Source organism: Cricetulus griseus, chromosome 9 (genome assembly GCF_003668045.3).
Source record: "Cricetulus griseus strain 17A/GY chromosome 9, alternate assembly CriGri-PICRH-1.0, whole genome shotgun sequence".
Classification (NCBI taxonomy): Eukaryota; Metazoa; Chordata; class Mammalia; order Rodentia; family Cricetidae; genus Cricetulus; species Cricetulus griseus.
In genome coordinates this window covers 27,627,102-27,647,845 of record NC_048602.1, presented here as the reverse complement: position 1 = coordinate 27,647,845, position 20,744 = coordinate 27,627,102, and the positions used below count along the sequence as shown (strand labels likewise).

Here is a 20,744-nt window from a genome sequence, read left to right as displayed (position 1 = left end):
CCTGCTGGCGGCCGCGCCCAGCAAGCCCAGAAAACCAACGCCTGAGATCCGTTTTTTTTCCTTGTGTATTTTTTGTTTTTTTAAGTTTTTTTCTGTAAAATGTCCCGTTCTTCCATAACTTATAAACATGATTTCTATGGAGGGGTGGAGGGGAAAGTGACGGGCGGCCGGGCGCTCCTCTGCCGCCCTCGGGAGGACAGGGACGTCACGTCACGTCTTTCGTCCCTGAGCCTGTCCAGCCACCTCTACCAGGGCGCTCATAACCGAGTGCCCTTCAAATTCCAGAACTCCCTCCGGGACCCCAGGCCCCCGGACACTGTCCCCTGGCGCTGGGGATCCTCGAGCATGAGGTGGGTCCCCTCCTTCCCGCTGCCCTGGCCCCAGGAGGGAGGGAGAGGAGGGGAGGGCGGCGGCCCAGCGGTGGTCTGCAGAGGAAGGGCGACAGGGCTCAGCCGATGGTGAGGCCAAAGCCGCACAGGAACTTATTCTTGCGGTGGTTCAGGAAGGCGCACAGGGACAGTGTCAGGGGAAGGGGAGGCAGCTTCTTCTCCAGCGTGGCGCCCACGATCCAGTTACTGCTCACAGAGCCTGTGGGCCAAGAGTGGGGTGGACACACGGGGTCACCCTATAGGTAGTCACCAGACCTCAAGTGCATGTCTGTCCCAGGCCAAGCAGCTACTTGGCACGGGCACGCGCCTCTGCAGCCCTGATTTCTGGGAATGGCCGATTTCCTGAGTAGACAGGCGCATGAGAGACTTAGGGGTTAGGTACCAGCTCAGCCGTGGGACAATGGCAAATAGGGCTGGACTCAGCTGGTCCCTAACTGCAGGGGACTGTGGTGTTGTACTCACAAGCATCAACATCACCACGGACCCCAAAGTGAACTGTGGTCCGCTTACTAAGCCTCAGCATCACCCAGGTTTGAAAAGACCAGGTGACCACCTACAACAGGTTCTGGACCTGTCAGTCACCACCCAGACTCCAACAGTCTTAGTTTGGAGTACCCAGGTCACTGCAGGTGGGGACACCCGGGCCGGTAGTCCTGGGGCATTAGGGGGCAGGCCAATAAAATAAGCAGCACTTCTCCATGGCCTTCTGCACGGGTTCCCGACTTCACGCTCCTGCCCTGACTTCTCTCAGCGGCAGGAGTGGGAGCTGTGAGTTGTAAGCCAAAATAAACTCTTTCCTCCAAGCTGTTCATCACAGCTTGGTGTTTCATCACAGCAACAGGACCAACCCCAAGTAAGGCAAGAGTGAACGGGAGGGCCAGGAGCTCCTCCTCACGCTGCCTTTCATTCAGTGCTAAAGGGGAAGAGAATTTCACCTGTGGCTCCTAACACCTAACGGATGTGTCTGGCTGGGGGCCCCACTGTTTGAAAACCTGAGTAATTTAGAGGACCCCCAGGACACTGTCATATTCCTTATCTCCCATGGCCTCCACCACACAGCTATGTGAGCCAGCCTTGGTCTGTTTTCCAGGAGGGAAACTGAGGCCTTCCTTACCTTTGAAGAGGAAGTTAGCCTTGGGCAGGTCCAGCTGGTACCCGAAGGAGGCACTGGTGTCCTGCATCCTGGTGCTGGCCTCGAACTCCACACCCACCTGCAGCTGGAGGAGGGAGGGTCGGGCACACATGTGAGTTGCCCATGGGGCTCCTGGGTATGCCAACAGCAGCAGCAAAACTAGGCACTCCCCCACCTCACCTGGTCACTGGCTTTGTGGTAGTACGTTGCGTGCATGCCCGCCTGGCCCAGCGTCACTGTGGCCAACCAGTTGTTCACTAGGAGAGCAGAGGTGGGTAAGGCCTGGGTGTCACAGGGATGCCGGCATCTGGAAACCCACAGCCTCACACCTCCCTCAGACCACGAGCGTGCCCAGGCTTACACGTGTATTTCCCAGCTAGAGACATGACAGTGCCCTCTTCTCCAGGCCGCCGGTGGTAAACGAGCTCTCCTCCCAGGGCCAGACATGGCGTGATGCTCTGGAGATAGTGGGCCACGAGGATCCCTGCAGGAGAAGGTGGTCAGCCTCTGAGGTACTTCCCACAGCCTCTCCAACCGACCCCACAGCACATATAGGGGCTGGGGGCTGTCACCAAATCATAAACCCGACTCTGCTCTCTCCTGAAAACCTGCCATAGCTCCCTGGTACCCTGGGAAGAACAGAGACCCTCACAATAACCTATGGTGCCCTATGGGTTGGCTCCAGCTTTAAAACAGCTCTGGACTACCATGTGACACAGCCAGCCACTGAAGCTTTCCCTCAACCCAGCTGGGTAACTATCTACAGAGTGCCCCAGATCTGACCCTGCTTTGTGCCACAGGACACCTGGCCACTGTGTCCTACCCAGCCCTCTCCTAATGGGTTGAATCCAAACTCTGAATCACAGTACTGCCTCTTCGGGGTTTGTAGCTGTTTTTATTCTTTCCCTCCAGTCAGGGCCCCAGCATGTAGCCCAGGCATGCCTTAACACATGGCCCTGCCTCAGTCTAATATATAGCCAGATTATAGGTACCACCATAGCCCAGTTTTGGCCTTATTCTGACTTAAAAATATTTTTTTTCAGATTTATTTTATGTGCATGTGTGTTTTGCTTACATGTATGTCTTTGTGACATGCACACCTGGTGCCCATAGAGGTCATAAAATATCAAATTGCCTGGAACTGGAGTTACAAGTGATTATGAGCTGACATGTAGATACTGAGAATTTAACCTGGGTTCTCTGTTTCAAAAAACTGGGAAAAAACAAACAAACAAAAAAAACCAAAAAACAAAATAGGGTCTCACAGCAGGTGTAACCTTAATCCCAACACACTCCATAGAGGCAGGCAGGTCTCTGAGTCTGAGCCTGGTGACAGCCACGGCTACATAGAGACCCCGCTTCTACAAAGGATCTTGCTATGTAGCCGTGGCTGGCCAGTCTCAAACTTATGATCCTTCCGCTTGGCCTCCCAAGTAGCCGGGATTATAGGCACGTGCCAGTGCACTCTACTCAAGCCTTCACCCCACCAGCAGCTGTGCAAGCATGTGTAGGTGCTCGTGCAAGCGTACCGTGTGCATAGGTCAGAGAACAATTTGTGGAGCAGGTTTCAAACCCACCATGCTTTTCCCGGGATCAAACTCAGGAAGTCAGGCATAGCAGCAAGTGCCTTGGCCTGCTGAACCACCCTGTTGGTCCCGCCTTTTTCTTCGCCACTGTTAGGACTCTCTTGTGTAACCCCAGATGGTCTAGAACTTTCTGGGATTCTCCTGCACCCCTCCCCAAAATGCTAGGTTTACAGATGTGACCCACAAAGCTCAGCTAGGCTGAGACAAAAGCCTTCTATGGACTTGGTAAGAGTGCTGGGATTTGGGGTGTCCCCACTACCTGCTCTGGTTAGTGTGGTTGCTGGCAGGTCAGCAGGCAGGAGCTCTGCCATCAAGCCTTGCCCCAGGCCTCTTCAGTGTCTGTAGTGTTGCAGATAAACACAGAGCCTATGGTGTCAAGTCTGTGCAATGACCCTGAGCCCCACTCCGGTCCTGATTCTTGCCCTCCATTCCGGGTTGCCTAGCAGGCCCTGCCTTTCCTACCACGCTGGTGTGCACTGGTCCTCACTGTAGGACAGGAGTTCTGACTAGAGCAGCAGTTCCCAACGAGGTCTTTCTGCAATGTATGAAGGTATTTCTGATGGGCATAACTTGGAGGACCTGACAATGAACATCACCCATCCAAGAACAGTCTGGTCAAAGTCACATTCTGAGGATGAAAACCCAGAAGTTTTGAATGAATTTTCAGTGGGGACACTGCTTAGAGTAGAACCGTTGCTGAGAATCCCCCAGCAAGGGTTTGTGGATGTGGTACAGGGGTGGAGGAGAGCCTGCCTAGCATTCTGAGGTCTTGGCTTCCATCTTTAGCAGCAGACACATAAATGAGTAACATGAAGCCTGGCATTTCAGAAGTGATCAACAAAGTCACCTTCTTCAAGCAAATGGATGAACCTAAGTGGTCCTAAGTGACTAGAACCCCCCAAATTGAGACAACAGGGTTAGTGAGAACCAAGGTTAACAGCAGGCTTCAGGAAGGCAGGCAGGGTTCCTGTGGAGGAAGGCTGGATGTAAGGTCCCACCAGGTCCCAAACGATCAAAGCTGACAGTCAGCCCTGGCTCTCCTCGAACTCACGGAGATCTGCCTGCCTCTGCCTCCAGAGTGCTGGGACTAAAGTCTCGTGGCACTAGGACAGCTCCACTGACAGCATCCTAAATGAGCCCCAGTCACTCTGAGATGCACAGGTGGGATGCATAGAGGGCAGGCAGCTGTGTTCCAGCCTGACCTTTGCATTCCTGACGTGCCAGGAAACTAGCCCCTTTCCCCCTTACAAGGCCACCCCTCCTCTTTTAGCTTCTTGGCTGAGGCACTGGCATTTTGGAGAAGCTTTCTGGGGCACTCCAGTAAAAATGAGGCCCCATGTCAGAAGCCATCATAGCTGGGCCAGCCAGATGGTCTAGAAGGCCAGAGCCTCCTGATTACCACCCTGGTTCTGCAGTGGAAGGACAATCGGCTCCTGAAGTTGTCCTGACTTCCACCTGCACCCATGGCATGCGTTCACATACAAGAAAAAGGAGCAACCAGTGATCTGAACTCGCTCCAGTGGGACTCGTCCTAACGGTAACAAATGCATCGCACAAATGGGGGTAAATTACTCATTTGCCAGGTAGAGTGGCCACTCTAATCCTACCACTCAGGAGACAGGCAGCCAGAGCTCTGCTGAATTCCAGGCCAGTTCTCAAGAACTGGGAGTAGAACCAAGGCCCTTGCAAGCATTCTTAACACCAAGCCATGCCGTGAACACCTCACTGCTGGATCTAGGCAGGTGTTAAGTCTCATCTTATGGACACATCTCATCTGTCCATGCCTGCCATCTCTACGTGCTCTCCATCTGGAGGTCCCTGCTGGGATGGATTCAGTTCTGCTCACTACCTCATCACCAGTGAACACAAACACTGGGGCAGGCTCAGCATTCAATGGGCAGGCAGACAGGCGAGCAGCAACTCCTGCCTGCAACCAAGAAGGAACGGACAGTGCACAGGGGCCAGACATCCTGAGTCATTAGGCCCAACCCCGGCCTCTGTCTTGTCTTACTTCATTGGATAGGGCCACCCTGTGCCCTATCCCGCGCTACCTCCTCCCTAGTCACGTGCCACACTGAGAATAGTCCCACCTCCTGGTGCCCAGCATGTGCCTAACCTTACAGTGCCAAGAGCCCACCAAGCTTCGCCCGTGTCACTAGGGTTCAGACGACTGAGCAGACAGCAGCAGTCCAGGGGTGGACGATACCCCCCCCCCCCCCCGCCGCCACGGTCACTGTCTGATGATAAATAGTTTTGGTCCATGAAGACAGTATCAAGGTCGTGTATCAGTGAACCACATACTCTCCCCAGATCATTTCTGTTTTCTCCGGGGAGCCGGGGTTTCACTATGTACACAGGTGTGAGAGTTTGAATGAGAACACACCCATAATCAGAGGCATCTCAACACCTGCACCCTAGCTGGCGGTGCAGTTTGGAGAAGCCTAAGAGGCTAGGCCTTGCTTAAGGAAAAATGCACTGGGGACAGGCTCTGAAGTTTCATGCCATTTCCAGTGGTCTCTCTTTGCTTCCTGCTGCTGCTGTCTTGTCTCACTGGCATATGACAAACTCTCTGGATCTGTAAGCCCGAATATACCCTATACTTCCCCTGTAAGTTGCTTCAGTCATGGAGTCTCTATCACAGCAACAGAAACGGAACACACCAGGCTGGTGTGTCTGAGTATAGGTTTGTAAGACCATACCCCCAACCCCTTTTTTTGGTTTTTGGAGACAGGGTTTCTCTGTGTAGCTTTGGAGCCTGTCCTGGAACTCTGTACACCAGGCTGGCCTTGAACTCACAGAGATCCGCCTGCCTCTGGCTCTCCAGTGCTGGGATTAAAGGTGCGCTCCACCAGGCTAGGTAGATGGCTCAGCGGTTAAAGCATTGGAAGCTCTTTCAGAGGACCCAGATCTATGTCCAGCACCCACAAGGTTACCCGCAGTGGTCTGCAATTCCAGCTCAAGGGAATGGATACTCTATTGTGGCCTCTTAGGGCAACAGGCATGCTTGAAGTGCATAGAAACACAGGCAGCAAAAACCATACACAGCAAAGTTAAAACCAAAAACCAAAACCAAAACCAAAACCATGCACTCTTCCCCCAAAGGGCTCCAGTCTGATCTTACATCCTCCCCAGTCCTGGGGTTACAGGTATGACCACACCTGACCTTTTGTTTGCTTCTTTCTTTCTTTCTTTCTTTCTTTCTTTCTTTCTTTCTTTCTTTTTTGAGGCAGGGAGTCATAGCTCAGGCTGGCAGAAACTCATGACTTTCCTGCCTTAGCCTTCCAAGTGCTGGGATCACAAGCTTGTCTGAGGGTCTCAAGTCATTTCTACCCTGCTACCTCTCAGAGACAGGCATGGGAGATCCCAAGAGACAAAGACACATGCCTTGTGGGTAATAGGAAGCTGGATCAAGGCCTCATGACCACCCGCGAGCCCCCCTCCACCTCTTACCTGAACCCACCAAGACATCTGGGTTGCCTAGGGTGACAGCAGCTGTGAAGTCGGAGCCCCGGTACTCCCCATCCACCTGCCAGTTCACGAACTTTGACTGCTGGGTCTGTGAACAAGGGGCAGGGTTAGGGCCATGGAGGCAGGAGCACCTGCGAGGGCGGCAGGCCATACCCAGGCACGGCTCACCTGGATGGCCATCTTGGACCTGAGGCCTGGGCTCAGCTGATGGATGATCTGTGCATTGAGGCTGCCACTGTTGTCCATGTCGCCCACCAGCACGGGGAAGGCCTGTGGGCAGAGGGCAGTCTGGAGGTCAGAGCTGCGTGTGTGGGCCTCAGCAACAAGCCTGGACTGGGCACGACACTGGTACCCCCCCTCCAGGAAGCCTTCTCAGTGCTGAGCCTGTGCCCACTTGGGTCACTTGAGCACCACAGCTGCCCTGGAACTACTCAACTGTGAATTCAACACTTCTGTCGCTGCTGCATCCTGCAAGGCGTAGATATTAGCTATTTTTTGTTGTTAAGTTTTCAAGACAGGGTTTCCCCCGTAGCCTTGGCTGTCTTGGCACTCTCTCGGTACACCATGTTGGCTTTGAACTCACAGAGATCTGCTTGCCTCGGCCTCCTGAGTGCTGCTCAGATTACCACTGCCCGGCTGCTGCTTCTCTTTGAGAGACAAGGTTTCATATAGCTCGGAGCAGCCTCAAAGGGACTATCTTAATTAAGGTTTATACTGCCAAGCACCAAAACCTAACTGGGGAAGAAAAGAAGGACTCAGATTGCAGTTCCACATTACAGCCCATCACTGAGGGAAGCCAGGGCAGGATCTCAATGCAGGAACGTGGAGGCCGGAGCTGATGCCCCAGAAGGGGCTACTCACCAACCTTTCTCACAGTGCCTAGGGTTAGGGTAGCATTGCCCGCAGCGAGCTGGGCCCTTTCATATCCTTCACCACTCAAGAACACACCACAGGCCAATCTGGAGCCAGCATTTTTTTCCCCAACTGAAGTTCCTTTTCCCAGATGACTGTACCTTACGTCAAGCTGACCTAAACCAGACAGCACATGAGCTATGTGGCACAGGGTGCCTGTGACCCAGGGTGCTGGGTTACAGGTCTGGGCTAGCAGCCTGCTCTTTGTATATCTGCTTGTTATTTATGGACGTAGGTCTTGCTATGTGGCCCGGGCAATCCTGGAACTCCTCATCCTTCTGCCAAGCCTCCCCAGGTACTAGGGTGACAAGCATGTGCCAGGACCCTGAGTTCGGCTTGAATCCATTTTCTCCAGGTAAGCGCTACTTCTGGATTGACAACTTGACCTTCACGAGGCTCTCCATCCCTGTTGCCATGATGTCTCTACCAGGATGGAAACTTCCTCCCCAACCATTACAATCTCCAAACTACGCCACAGCTCAGCTGACTCGGAGATAACCACCCTCCTCCACTCTTCAAAGCACGCCTCAAGGGGCCAATCAGACAGCTCAGTAGGAAAGTCAAGGGGTTTGTCACCAAGCCTGAGGACATGAGTTCAACCCCCCAAACACACACAAGGTGGTGGAAAAGAAACAACTCTTGGGAAGTTGTCCTCTGCCCTCCACAGGCCCTCCCCCGACACAAATAAATGTTAAGTCAGAGCGCAGCTCACACCTTTTCTGCTTCACAACACCAGGATCCTCCTATAGATGGGTGGTGCCTAGCAGGGTCCCCCTTGCTACTCTGAAGCAGTTACAGGAGGCAACCATTACTTGTCAGTGATAGCAGCACACACCTTTAATCCCAGCACTTGGGAGACACAGGCAGGCAGGCAGGCGGGCAGGCAAGAGGTCTCTGAGTTGGACGCCAGCCTGGTTTAATAGTTCCAGTCCAGCCAGGGCTTGGATAGGGAGGACTAGCTAAGGGCTCTCCTACACCAAGCTTGAAAACCCAAGTTCAAACCCCCAGTGCTTGCATAAGCGCCAGGTATGGCCGCTCATGCCCATGGCTCCAATACTGCAGAGACGGTGGGTCCCGTGGGCTGGCCAGCCAACCAGCCTAGCCTAAACGGTGAGCTTCCAGATCAGATGCCCTGTTTTGGCCTTTGCAAATGCAAAAGTGGGGACAGGCACCTGCACAGATGCATACTTTAAGCAAAGTGCACATGTTGTAGTTCAGTTGGAAAGAATGCCCTGGGTTCCATCCCCAACCCCAGTAAAACCACATGTCATGACTTATTTGCCCAAAACTCCAGCACTTGGGGAGGTAAAGACAGGAGGACTGATAGTTTCAGATCATCCCCAGTCACAGCTCAAGCCCAGCCCGGGTGTGAGATTCTGTCTCCAGAAACCAAAAAACAGAACAGGCAACATAAGCAGACTCAGTAGCAGCTTCCCATACCTTCTGAAACCTCCACATATCATTACCCACCACTGCTAGGGTGGCATGAGCAACACACCTCAAGGGCCCATCTGACCAGGGGTTCCTCCCTTGTCAAATCTTTCTGCGGCTCTCCACTGCCCCCTAGAGGACGTCCAAGCACAGAGCTTGACTTTCCAGGTCCTCTACCTGGCTCCCAGCATCTGCATCTGGGTGATCATTGTGTCTGTGTGCCCCTCCACCCATGGTCACACCTCCCCTGCCCTACCTTCCAAGAACCAGCCCAGGACCCGACAAGGAACATTATGTTAGGGTTGCTGCACAGCCAGGAATCACTGTGTACCAACACCTCCTCCCCTCAAAGGTCCCCAAGCCTGTCACTTGTCCACCTATTCCCTTAATGGAAGAATTCTATGGAAGAATGACCAAAGGAATCTTACCTCTGTGGGACTCAGCTGCTTCGTCCCCACATACGTGACCCCAAAGTGGTAATTGGACTCCCCAATTGTGCCGAGGGCAACTGTGTGGGTCACCTGGGAGAAGAGAGTGAGTTGTGGGGATCTTGGCAAGGCTGGCTTATCCGACTGAGGATGCAAAGACAGAGCTCAGGGCTGGGCAGGGGGTGAAAACTAGGGGAATGGGGTTGGGAGGTTAACAGTGGGCAGCGAGCCATGCTTAGCAGCATTAAAGCTCAGGATTCCAACCCAGGAGATAAAAGCAAACAACAGGCCTCACCTGATGAGACTAGAGGCTACTAGTTTAAAAAGTTGGGGCTAGGGCAGGCTAAACACCCACCATTACACCCCCTGCTTGAGGCTGCAGGGTAAGGGGCTCCTTTGAATTCTGGCCCTCTAAACCCAAACTTCCCACTCCCCTTCAGTAGTCCTGGAATGTGTGAGTCTTATTGTTCATTTTCCTTTTCTGTTTTGATACAGGGTCTTGCTATGCATCCCAGGCCGGTCTGGGGCATAGGATCTTCCTGCTTCATTCCCCTGCCAGAGGGCTAGGATCAGAAGGCTGTACCACTGGAGTGTTATGGAAATCTTGTTACCTACCAAAAAGCCCGTGCCTTTAAGAGAGTGAGGGGATCTGTATGCATGGAGGCCGGTGGCTGTTATGACCTCTGGAGGGCCAAGGCCCCGAAAGACTCACCTGGAACCGGTTACTCAACCCTTTGTTGACTGTAAGTTTGACGCCCTCCATCTGAACTGGAAACAGCTCTGCAGAAGAGAGATGCTGTCAAACCTCCAATTCTCCCGTCCCCAGCTCTCTCCGGAGACCCACGCCTCACAAAAAAAACACCCCTCACAAAAAAAACACCCCGGCCCTAGAGGAAATACTGCCTAGTGAATTGAATGGGGGCTGTTCGTAAAACCCAGCGCAATCACCTGGGTTAAGGAAACTCGCTTGCTCGTCAAGTTTCTCATCTCTGCAACGGGGAAGCACTTGACAAGCTAACACATAGTATTTGAGTGTCAAAGATAAGAAAAAAAAAAAAAAAAAAAAGATGTACCTCTCTTACGGTAAAAACCATCCCAGGCCGGGATCCAGGTCCCCTGGGTTGCACCCCACCGGCGAACACCTTGCTGACACTGTGACCTTGGGCCCTAATTCCTCTCCCCATCACACTCAGGAGGAGTCCGGCCGGCTTGGGCCCGGGGCTCTCTCGGGCTGTGGCATCCTCTTGCTCGCCGTCCCGAGCCCCAAGTCCACGGTCCCCCCCGTCCCCACCCCCCCCCCCCCCCCCGTGTCCCGGGCCACCCTCAACTCCTCCTAACGTCCTGTCCCAAACGTCCTGCGGCTGCAACGATGCGCGCGCCCCTGCCCCGCCCCGCCCCGGGGGGACCCGGGCCCGGCCCCCTCACCTTTGCACTTCCGGTGGCACTCCTCGAACGTGCCCGGGTTGGGCAGGCAGCCGCAGCCCCCGTCGTCCGCGGCGCCGCGCCCGCCACCCGGGAGTCCGTTCCGAGCCGCGGCCCGCGCTCGACCGGTGCCCAGGCCGCCCCCGAGCGGCGCAAGCGTGAAGCCCGGCGGGGAGGCGGCGGCGGCGGCAGCCCCACGAGGGACGGCGCGGGCGGCGGCGGCGGCCCTGCGGGCGGAGAGCTGGCGGCCACACGTTCCCCATGGTACCTGCGAGGGCAGAGGGCAGACGCCCCGGGGCTACAGAGCCGCACTCGACCCCGGAGGCGGCGGCCCCGGCCCCCCTCCGCCCGCCGCCCCCGCCCGGGCTCGGCGCTCACCGGCAGCGGCGACGGCGGCGGCGGCCCCTGCTCCCGGCCTGGGCTCCGCTCCTACCCCGTGCGCTACGCGCAACCGAACCCACTGCCGCCGCCGCCGCGGCCGTCTCCCCGCCCCACGGAGTCCATTGGTTAATCCCCCTCCGCGCTCCGCCCATCATCCGCGGAGCGAGACTTCCTATTGGACTCCCGGCAGGAAGTACCGCCCGCCTCCCTGAAAGAGCCATTCCTATTGGGCCTCGCGCGCCCGGCGGCGCCCGGCGGCTTCGTCGCCTCGCCCATTGGCCCGCCTATCCCGAGCCGATTGGTTCACGGCGCCGCGGGTTCTGGAGCCGCTTCGCTTATTCGTCGACGCCGCCGGCTTGGCCACGCCCACTCGCTCCTTGCCCCGCCAGCCTCCTGGAGTCGCGGAGCCCCGCCCCGGCCGGCTCTCTGCCCATTGGTGGGCTTCCGGACCGCCTCGCACTCTGATTGGCTGCGGCGCGTGCGGCGGGCCCGCCCCCGCGGTGACGTCCGCGGGGCCTCTCTCATTGGCGGAGGCGCCAGGGTCAAAGGACGTGGGGAAGAGGTGCGTTGCGCCGCAGACGCTGCTAGGCAGCAAGGTCAGGTCCTGCGCCCCAGCAGGCGCCGCGGTGCAGGGCCCGGCGAGCCGGCGGGGAAGCCGGAAGGAAGCGCTGCCGCTTCCCACAGTGCCTCGGGAGAGCCTCCGACCCGGGCAGTGATGACGGCCGGCGCCGGCGCCCCCACGATGCCTGCCTCTCCCTCCCCGGCCGGCATCCGCTTGCCCGGAGCCCGCCCCCGGGGCGCCCCGGGTGCCACCGCGCCTGGGCCCATTCATCCCGTCCCCGTTCATCGCGCTTCCTGCCCTCCGCTCGCCCGAGCCCGTTTTTGCCTGTTCGTCCTCACCCTCCTTCCGGCCCTTTCCTGACTTCCCGGAATCTCTCACCCCCCAGCTGTGACGCCCCGCTACGCTCGCAGCCCCCCGTTTCTTCTTGCCTCTGGCCCATTCATTCAGCTACGTCACCCATCACCCCTTGGGGTCCTCTTTGAAAATGTTCTCCCCATGATCTAGTATCTATTTATTATTATTTTTTTTAATGACCCATCCTTTTCCAACTCACTTTTCCAACTGTGTGCGTCCAAGCTGGTCTTGAACTGTGGGCGACCCTTCTGCCTCAGCCCCTCAGGTGCCCTTAGCCTATTAACTGCCATCGACTCACTAACCCTAAGCCCCTCTTGGATGGTTGGCTCCAGGTGTGTCCGTGTCTGTTTCTATGACCTGGAGCTGCTAATCGTCAGGCAGCTGTTGCAGCCGGTTCTTTTCAACGCCGTGCGTCTGCCAGACGCCTCTTGCATCCCTGGGTCGCTTTGTCTTGGTTGATGCTGTTTTGCTTATTTGCTATTAATCAATTTCTGGGGTCTCTTTGGGACCTTCAGGCTCCAGCCCTTACTCATTTCCTTCGTGTCCTGTTGCGTTCCCTTCACTCCTCACAGAAAACACAAGACTTTTATCAAAGTATAAACTCGTATTTTGTAGGAAATGCTTACAAAATAATATTGCCCAAATTCCCAACCCAGATGCCCCATCTCTCACACACCCCACCCCCTTAAAGAGGGATGTGTAGCCCTCCTCCCGCTGGGTAGGGGTTCAAAGGATTCAGTAGTCTTCAAGATAAGAGCAAGTCTCTCAAACACGGGGTGGCAAGGCACACTTGCTTTAGGGTCTCCCCTCCAGCTCTGGGCCTGGGCTTCATTCTCTGGAGACAGGAATTGGGGTACCGGGTGATGAGGAGAGGGTGTGAACCCTGAGTTTCCTGCCTGCAGGAGTGGGTGGAGATGGGGAGGTCCTACCTTACACCGGGGAGTCCTCTCCTTTTCACTTTTGGGGAGTAGGGTGAGGACGGATCAGGTGAGCTGCTGCTGCCTGGAGGGCTCAGGTCTGAGCAGCAGGTAGCCCCTGATCCCAGTTTTGCAGACCTGTGGGCACTCTATTGCCTGAGGACAAGTCCAGGGTCCCGTCTTCTTTGTGTGTGTGTGTGTGTGTGTGTGTGTGTGTGTGTGTGTGTGTGTGTGTGTTTGAGATCTAGGTGGGTGGCGAGTGTGGCATGGTCAGAGGTGGTACAGAAGGCTCCTCTGAGCTCCCTGCCTTGGGAGAGAAAACTCCCAGGTTTCCAGTCATGCAGGTTTGTCGGGGTCGGAGGTCATGGTGGAGCCACTAAGAAGTCACGAGCAGGTGGGTTGCAGGGGTGAAAGCTGACCCCGACTTGGCTGGAAGTCAGAGTGTCCTAGATCACTGGTGGAAAGCTGAGGGTCAAGGGTGAAAGTTGAGAGGCTAGAGCCCCTGTGCCTTACACATACATGGCCCTCGACACGAAAAAGTCTTTGCCTTGGTAGGAATCCGAGGGGTTGGGGTAGGACAGGGCATCATAAATAGGGTTGATTTTATCCAGGAAGTCTTCCTCCTCCTCATCCTCCTCCTCATCTTCAAGACCCAGGGAGACCCCTTCCACAACAGGGGGTCCTGGAGATACCAGAAGAGAAGGGCCCAGGCCTGTGGCCCCCAAAAGCAGGGGCCCTGACCGATCTTCCAGGGTGGGCAGCTCGTGATACCGAGGCATGTCCTAGAAGTGGAGAGCAAGCAGGATTTCAAGGTCACCTCAGTCTCAGGATGGTATTCCTCAATCTGCCCCTTGTCCCATGTCAAACAGACCCAACTATGGCACTGTTGTCCTTTCCCCAGGATTGAACTGCTCCATGTGGCCGCCTTTCACCAGCATTGACTTCCTCACTCTTCTTCCTTGATCCCTGAACCCAAATCCTTACACAACATTTGACTTCTACTGGGGTATGTTTCCTTCCTTCCTTCCTTCCTTCCTTCCTTCCTTCCTTCCTTCCTTCCTTCTCAGACTGGGTCTCACTAGGTAGCTCTGGCTGATCTGGAACTCACTATGTAGTTGGCCTTGAACTGAGAGATCTCCTCCTGAGTGCTGAACCTAAAGGCATATGCCACTATGCCCAGCAGTTGCTGGTTTTGTTTTGCTTCAGATAGGGTCTTATTTTGTAGTCCTGACTAACCAGTAACTCTCAGTGTAGACCAGGCTGGCTTCACAGAGGCCATAGAGATCCACCGGCCTGTCTCCACGTGCTGGGATTGAAGGTGTGACCATCAAACCTGGTTTGTTTTTTTGTTTTGTTTTGTTTTGTTGAGACAGGGTTTCTCTGTGTAACAGGAACTCATTCTGTAGACCAGGCTGGCCTTGAACTCACAGAGATCCACTTGCCTCTGCCTCCAGAGTGCTGGGATTAATGGCATATGCCACCATGCCTAGATTTTTTTTTTTTTTAAGACTGGTGTCCTGTATAGAAGACTGGCCTTGAACATACTATATGTATCGAGGCTGCCTTCTTTTTTGAGACTCAGTCTCTATGTAGCCCTGACTGTTGTGGTGGACTAGATTGGCCTGGAACTCACAGAGATCTATCTGCTTGCCTCTGCCTCCCGAGAGTTAGAAGTACTGGTTTGGAACCACAATTACAAAATCAGGGCATTGAACATGCTAGGCAAAACTGTGCCAATTGAGTTATAACTCAGCCTGACCTCAATCATTTGGTTTGTTTGGAGACAAGGTCTCAAACAGCTCAGGGTCTCCTTAAATTCTTTGTAGCCAGGGATGGCCTTGAATTCTTCATCATCCTGCCTCCATGTCCTCAGTGCTGGGACAAGTGTGAACTCTTGCAATCAACTTGACTTTTTTTTTTAAATACAGGTTCTCACTATATAGCATAGGTTGGGCTCACAAACAGTGGTAATCCTGCCTCAGTCTCCCAAGTACTGAGATTACAGGTGTATACTCCACTCCAGGCTTAGTTTCAATCTTTTCTCTTGATTGTTGAAAATATTTCCGTACACTCCTGTGTGTGTTTGTGTGTGTATGCACGTGCAACTGTGAGCAAAATGGCCAAAAGAGGGTATCTGACCTCCACGCTGGAGTCACAGGCATTTGAGGATGCCTAGTATGCGACTCTGGCTCTAGTCCTCATGACTCTCTGGTCCTCATGAGGATAGCAAGCTCAAAACCACTGAGTCATCAATCCCTCTGCTCTTATTGCCTGTTTTGAAACAAAGTCTCACTTTTTACTCATGCTAGCCTTGAACTCACTATGTAGCCCAGGTTGGTTGAACCCACCATGATTTCAATTCTTGGTGATCCTCCTGCCTTAGCTTCCCAACTGTCAGGATCACAGGAACTACCAAGTTCTGACCTCAATCTTTATTTAACCTTGAGTGCTCAAATCAGGTCTTCAAGCACAGCCCCTGGGCAACTCAGATGCTCTCACTGACTCCACTCTACCCAGCCTTGACTCATGACCCTAAACCCATCCTGGTTTACCCGGAAACACCTACCTGATCAGCACAAGAGACACCAGCGTCGAAATATGGCGTCTTCACTGGGCTATGCTCCGAGGCCCCCAGAGTGAAGAGTTGGGAGGGCTGTGGCATGACATAAGGTCTAAGTCAGGACCCCTCACAGTGGCTCTCCCAGCCAGCCCTGTCACGGCCCAACAGCACCCCTCCTGGCTCAACCCCAAAGAGGAAAGGTGGGAAGAGAGGCAGGGTAGCTGGGGCTATCATCTCACCATCTCTGGTTCCTCCAGCTTGGCCTTGGGGGTCGGTGGCTTATAGGAGGGAGGTCCTTCCAGTCTGCAGGGGCCAGGTAGGAGTCAGATCAAGGAATGTAAGGTGTCCCCTGTGTCCCCTGAGCCCCTGTTTCTTTTTTCTTTTCTCTGGGTGTCAAAATGCTGTTTTTTTTTTTTTTTTTTTTTTTTTTTGGTCTCCTGTTTTTCAGCTCCCTGCTCCCACCCCAGTGCTCTGAGGGTGTCAAACCAAGTCCTGGCATCCCAGGCCCCTCTGGGAGAATTCAAAGAATTTTCGTTTAGAGACGTAAGCCAGGTGTGTGCCACACACCTGTAATCCCAGCACTAAGGAGGGGCTCTGCGTTTAAGGCCAGCCCTGTCTACGTAATGAGTTCCAGGCCAACCAGCAACCAGTGCTACATAGTGGGATCCTGTACCAAAAACAAACAAGCCAAGGTGGATGGAGCCTGGGGAATACCACCCAAGGTTGTCCTCTACCCTCTCTATGTACAGACATATATTCAGTAACATGTACTCGATTAAGCTTGTATAGACACACACACACACGCACACGCACACGTAAGAAAAAAAAATGGGGCTCGTAAGATGGCTTAGTGGGTGAAGAGGCTTGCCACCAAGCTTGATGACCTGAGACCCAAATGGTGGAAATAGAGACCCTTTGGCCTCCAAATACTAGATAGCATTCTCATACAAACACACACACACACACACACACACACACACACACACACACACACACACACACGGGCTAGAGAGATGGCTCAGTGTGCAAGAGCACTGCCTGTCTTTTCAAAGGACCTGTGTTCAGTTCCCAGCACCCACATCAGGAAGTTCATAATGGCCTTTAACTCAAGCTCCAGGATTCAAGGTCTTCTGCCTCCCAGGGGCACACACAAAGGCAGTTACACAGACACGCACGCACACAAATAAAAAATAAATCTTTTTTTTTCTTTCAGTTTTTCTTTTTCTTGTTTTCAAGACATTACTCTGTGTAGCCCTGGCTGTCCTGGAACTGGCTCTGAGGACCAGGCTGGTCTCGAACTCACAGAGCTCCACCTGCCTCTGCCTTCCGATTGCTGGGATTAAAGGTGTCCCCCATCACTGTCTAGCTTCCTCTTCTATTTTTTTTTCTTTTTTAAGTTAAAGGAAAAAAAAAAAAAGGGGCTTGGGCAGCAGAGTTGTTCAGGAAACATGTTGCTCATTCAAAACTCAGGCTTCTTGTGAGAGTTCTGGCTTGGTGGATTTGGGAGTAGGCCCAGAAGTGGGAATGTACTGTTTGTTTTGAGACAGTTTTGAATTCCCAATCCTCCTGCCTCATCCTCCTGAGATCTGGGATCACAAGTATATACCATTATCCCTGGTTAGTGTGTACATTAATCTTTAAAAATTACATTTGATTATTTACTCTGTGTGTGTGTGTGTGTGTGTGTGTGTGTGTGTGTGTGTGTGAACATGTGTTTTCAAGAGATTCTGTACATATATGCAGAGGTCAAAGGACAACTTGTGGAAGGTCACCCTCCCCTTCCACGATTCGGATTCCAGGGACTGAACTCAGGCTTAGCAGCAGACACCTTTACGGGCTGAGCTGTCGTGCCGGCCAATAGCTTAATTTTTTTTGAGATTGTTTCTCATGGGCCTGTGTGATGGTTTGAACAAGAATAACCCCACTGGGCTTATATGTTTGCATATTGGTTTCCCAGTTAATGGAACTGTTTGGGAAAGGTTAGGAGGTGTGGCCATGTTGGAGGTGTCACTGAGGTTTGTCACTTTGAGGCTTGAAAAGCCCAGGCTTAGGGCTAGGGTTAGGGTGTCAGGATCAGTCTTATTCTCTCTCTGCCTGCTGCCTGAAGAGCAGGAAGTAAGATCTGTGCTCTGGTTCCAGCACCAGGCCTGTGACTGCCAACACTTCCGCCATGATAATCATGGACTCACCTCCCTCCCTGAAACTGTAAGCAAGTCCCCAACTGAATGCTTTCTTTTAAAAGCTGTCTTGGGGACAGACAGCTGGAGGGATGGGACTCACACGCACGCACGCACGCACGCACGCACGCACGCACGCACGCACACTCGAGAGACTAGAGACACATGAATAAAATTTGAAATTAAATTAAAAAAAAAAAACTGTCTTGGTCACGGTACCTCTTCACAGCCATGGAAGAGAAACTAAGACAGCCTGGTTTTCGCCACGTATGCTAAACCACCTGTCTGGCCTGTGAACCCCAGAAATCCTTCAGTTTCTCTGCATCCTCAGGGCTGGGGTTACAAGTATTTGCCATGACACATTTTCCCCTTAAGGGTTTCTCTGTGTAGCCTTGGCTGTCCTGGAACACTCTCTCTGTAGACCAGGTTGGATTCACACTGCCACCACAGCCCGGCTGATTTATTTCTTTATTTTTAATGAATGCTGTAGGGTTAGAACTCAGGTTTTTACCAGATGACTCATTTCTCTGGCTCCTCTAGAACCTTTTTTCTTTTTTCTTTCTTTTTTTTGGTTTTTCGAGACAGGGTTTCTCTGTTTAGCTTTGGAGCCTATCCTGGCACTCGCTCTGGAGACCAGGCTGGCCTCGAACTCACAGAGATCCGCCTGCCTCTGCCTCCCGAGTGCTGGGATTAAAGGCATGCGCCATCAACGCCCGGCCCCTTCTTATTTTTTTAATTGCTGTTTTTTGAGACATGAGTGCCATGTAACAGAGGGAACATGGCTTTGAACTTCTGATCTTCCCGCTTCTACCCTCCAAGTGCTGGGAACCCACACTTAGCAGCAGCCCTTAAGAGCTGAAGCTCAGGGGAAGCTGGAGCAACAGTTGGGACCTGGTCTCTGATGACATCTCAGAGAACAGCTTCTAATACTTCACAAGGAAGAGAAAAATCCCCCAAAACCACCCCATTTTATTTTTTGTTTTTTTCTAGACAGGGTTTCTCTGTGTAACAGAGCCCTGGTTGTCCTGGCACTCGCTCTGTAGACCAGGCTGGCCTCGAACTCTCAGAGATCCACCTGCCTCTGCCTCCCGAGTGCTGGGATTAAAAGCCTGCACACCATCACAGCCAGGCAAAGACTTATTTATTTTGTATGTAAGTGTGCTTGCACACCAGAAGAGGGCGCCAGGTCTTATTAGCGAGGGCCGTGAGCTGCCGCCATGTGGTGGCTGGGAATTGAACTCAGGGCGTCTGCAGTGCTCATAACCACTGAGCCATCACGGCAGCCTCATCGCCCTGTTTAAGATCCCAGTTATTTATGGCGGTGTCTGGGTCTCACAATGCCTCCACCATTCTCTACTTCAGTCGCCACACTGTGCTCCCCAACTCTGACACACACCCCCCACCCCGTCCCCCGTCCCGACCACCCCGAGGACCCCATCACTCACTCTTCTTCTTCATCAGCCCCCTGAAGCCTCTGCTCCTTCCTCTGCTGTCGGCAGATGAGGATGCCCGTGGCAGCCACTGCGGTGGCGATGATGGTGGCAATGATGCCCCCGATGATGCCGCCCGTGGCTCCTGCTCCTGCTGTGCTGGGCGACTCTGTTAGGACAAAGACATCACCGGGCTCATTATGAGAACTCACAGCTGCTGCTGCTGCAGCTGCTGCTGCTAAGCCTAGGGTCGCAGGGTGCAGCCTGCCTTTCTGCTTCCTTCCTTCGGCTGCCCAGGAAGCTAAATCTCGGGCCGCACAGATGCCAGGCGCGTGCCCCCATGAGCACACCGCACCACGGCCAGGGGCTGTGCTCCATCCAACCGCCCCCCCCGTGCGGCGCCCGATTCAGGACCATCTAGATGTCCCGCGTAGACAGGAAGAGATGCGGAAATGGAATAAAGGCACCAAGTCCCCAACCTCACAGAGGGGAAGTTCACTGCGCAAGGTCTCACGGTGGGTAGCACAGGCTGGCCTTGGCTAGCAGCAAACAAGCAGATTCGATGCTATCCAATGTCAAGCTGCAACGGACACCCAGACAAGGAAGTGACAGAAAGACAGACCTACAAAGCCAGGCAAACAGGGCCTATCTGCGGACGGGCACTTTTGAGTCCTCTGGGTGTCCTGCAGGGAAACAGCCAGTGCAAAGGTCCTGGGACAGCCTCGGTATTTTTATGGAACAAGGAGAGCCAGTTGTGACACTCATAATTCCAGCACTCAGGAGGCGGAGGCAGGATTGCCGAAGCGAATGAATCCAGTCTGGGTTACACAGTGAGCTCCGGGACAGTCAGGGTTAGTTTTTTTTTTTAAACTGTCTCAACAAAACAAAACAAAAACCTCTGCACACAGGGTGGAAGCAGTAGGAAGAGGTTCAAGTTCAACCTTGGCAGTGAGCATTTGAGGAGTGTTTCATAAAAAAAAAAAAAAAAAAAAAAAAAAAAAGACAAACAGGAACAGCAAGGAGCCTGTGGTACTGGGCCAGAGCGAAGAGGAGACAGGAAGGAAGTGGGGGACAGGCTGAGGTGTCAGGAATAGAACCCCTCATTATTATGGGAGCGTCATGTTTTCTGGCCTATCAGGAGAGCTCACACGGCTTCCCATTTCCCAATTGCCCAGTGTGCTTCTTCTAACGGTGCAGTTCCTGTCGCAAAGACCCGTTTCCTCACTACATCCATGGCCACGGGTGGGACACAGAGCTGGCTTGTTAGAGGGGACCCGTGTGCAGACAGAATTCAAGCAAGTTGCTCGCCTACCCTCCATGGCTGAGAACCTGGTGGGCCCCACCATGAACACCCAGAATAGGCAGGATGCAAAGCCCTAGGTGTCACCAGTGACGTTAGTTAGCTTACTTCCCAGGGCCTGTAGTCAGCATCCGCTCTCCTGCTGGGCATCCTCTAGTCGTGTGTGTGTGTGTGTGTGTGTGTGTGTGTGTGTGTGTGTGTGTGTGTGTGTGTGTGCTGGGGCAGGGGCGGGGGGGGGGTTGGTGGTGAGGGCTAGCTAGAGTGCACCACACAAGGCCACCCCAAACATTCAGTT

At 53.7% G+C, this 20,744-nt stretch overlaps 2 protein-coding genes across 2 annotated transcripts in view; both read right to left on the bottom strand.

The window, feature by feature from the left end:
• Positions 1-47: 47 nt before the first annotated feature.
• On the bottom strand, positions 48-11,301 carry Tomm40 (translocase of outer mitochondrial membrane 40). Its single transcript, XM_035449193.1, is given in 11 exon segments — positions 48-588; positions 1,504-1,606; positions 1,702-1,778; positions 1,883-2,005; positions 6,558-6,663; positions 6,744-6,845; positions 9,347-9,439; positions 10,059-10,126; positions 10,772-10,942; positions 10,945-11,173; positions 11,221-11,301. Coding segments are annotated over 11 exon segments (1,293 nt in total). The 3' UTR covers positions 48-448.
• A 2,190-nt stretch (positions 11,302-13,491) lies between these two features.
• The window catches only part of Nectin2 (nectin cell adhesion molecule 2), a 33,780-nt gene continuing 26,527 nt past the window's right edge, over positions 13,492-20,744 (bottom strand). Inside the window, exons 6-9 of the mRNA XM_027430872.2 lie at positions 19,165-19,318; positions 15,782-15,845; positions 15,549-15,635; positions 13,492-13,764 (exon numbers count right to left, since the gene is read on the bottom strand). Of these exons, the coding sequence (XP_027286673.1) occupies positions 13,492-13,764; positions 15,549-15,635; positions 15,782-15,845; positions 19,165-19,318 (578 nt within the window). The remainder of the gene's footprint in view (positions 13,765-15,548; positions 15,636-15,781; positions 15,846-19,164; positions 19,319-20,744) is intronic.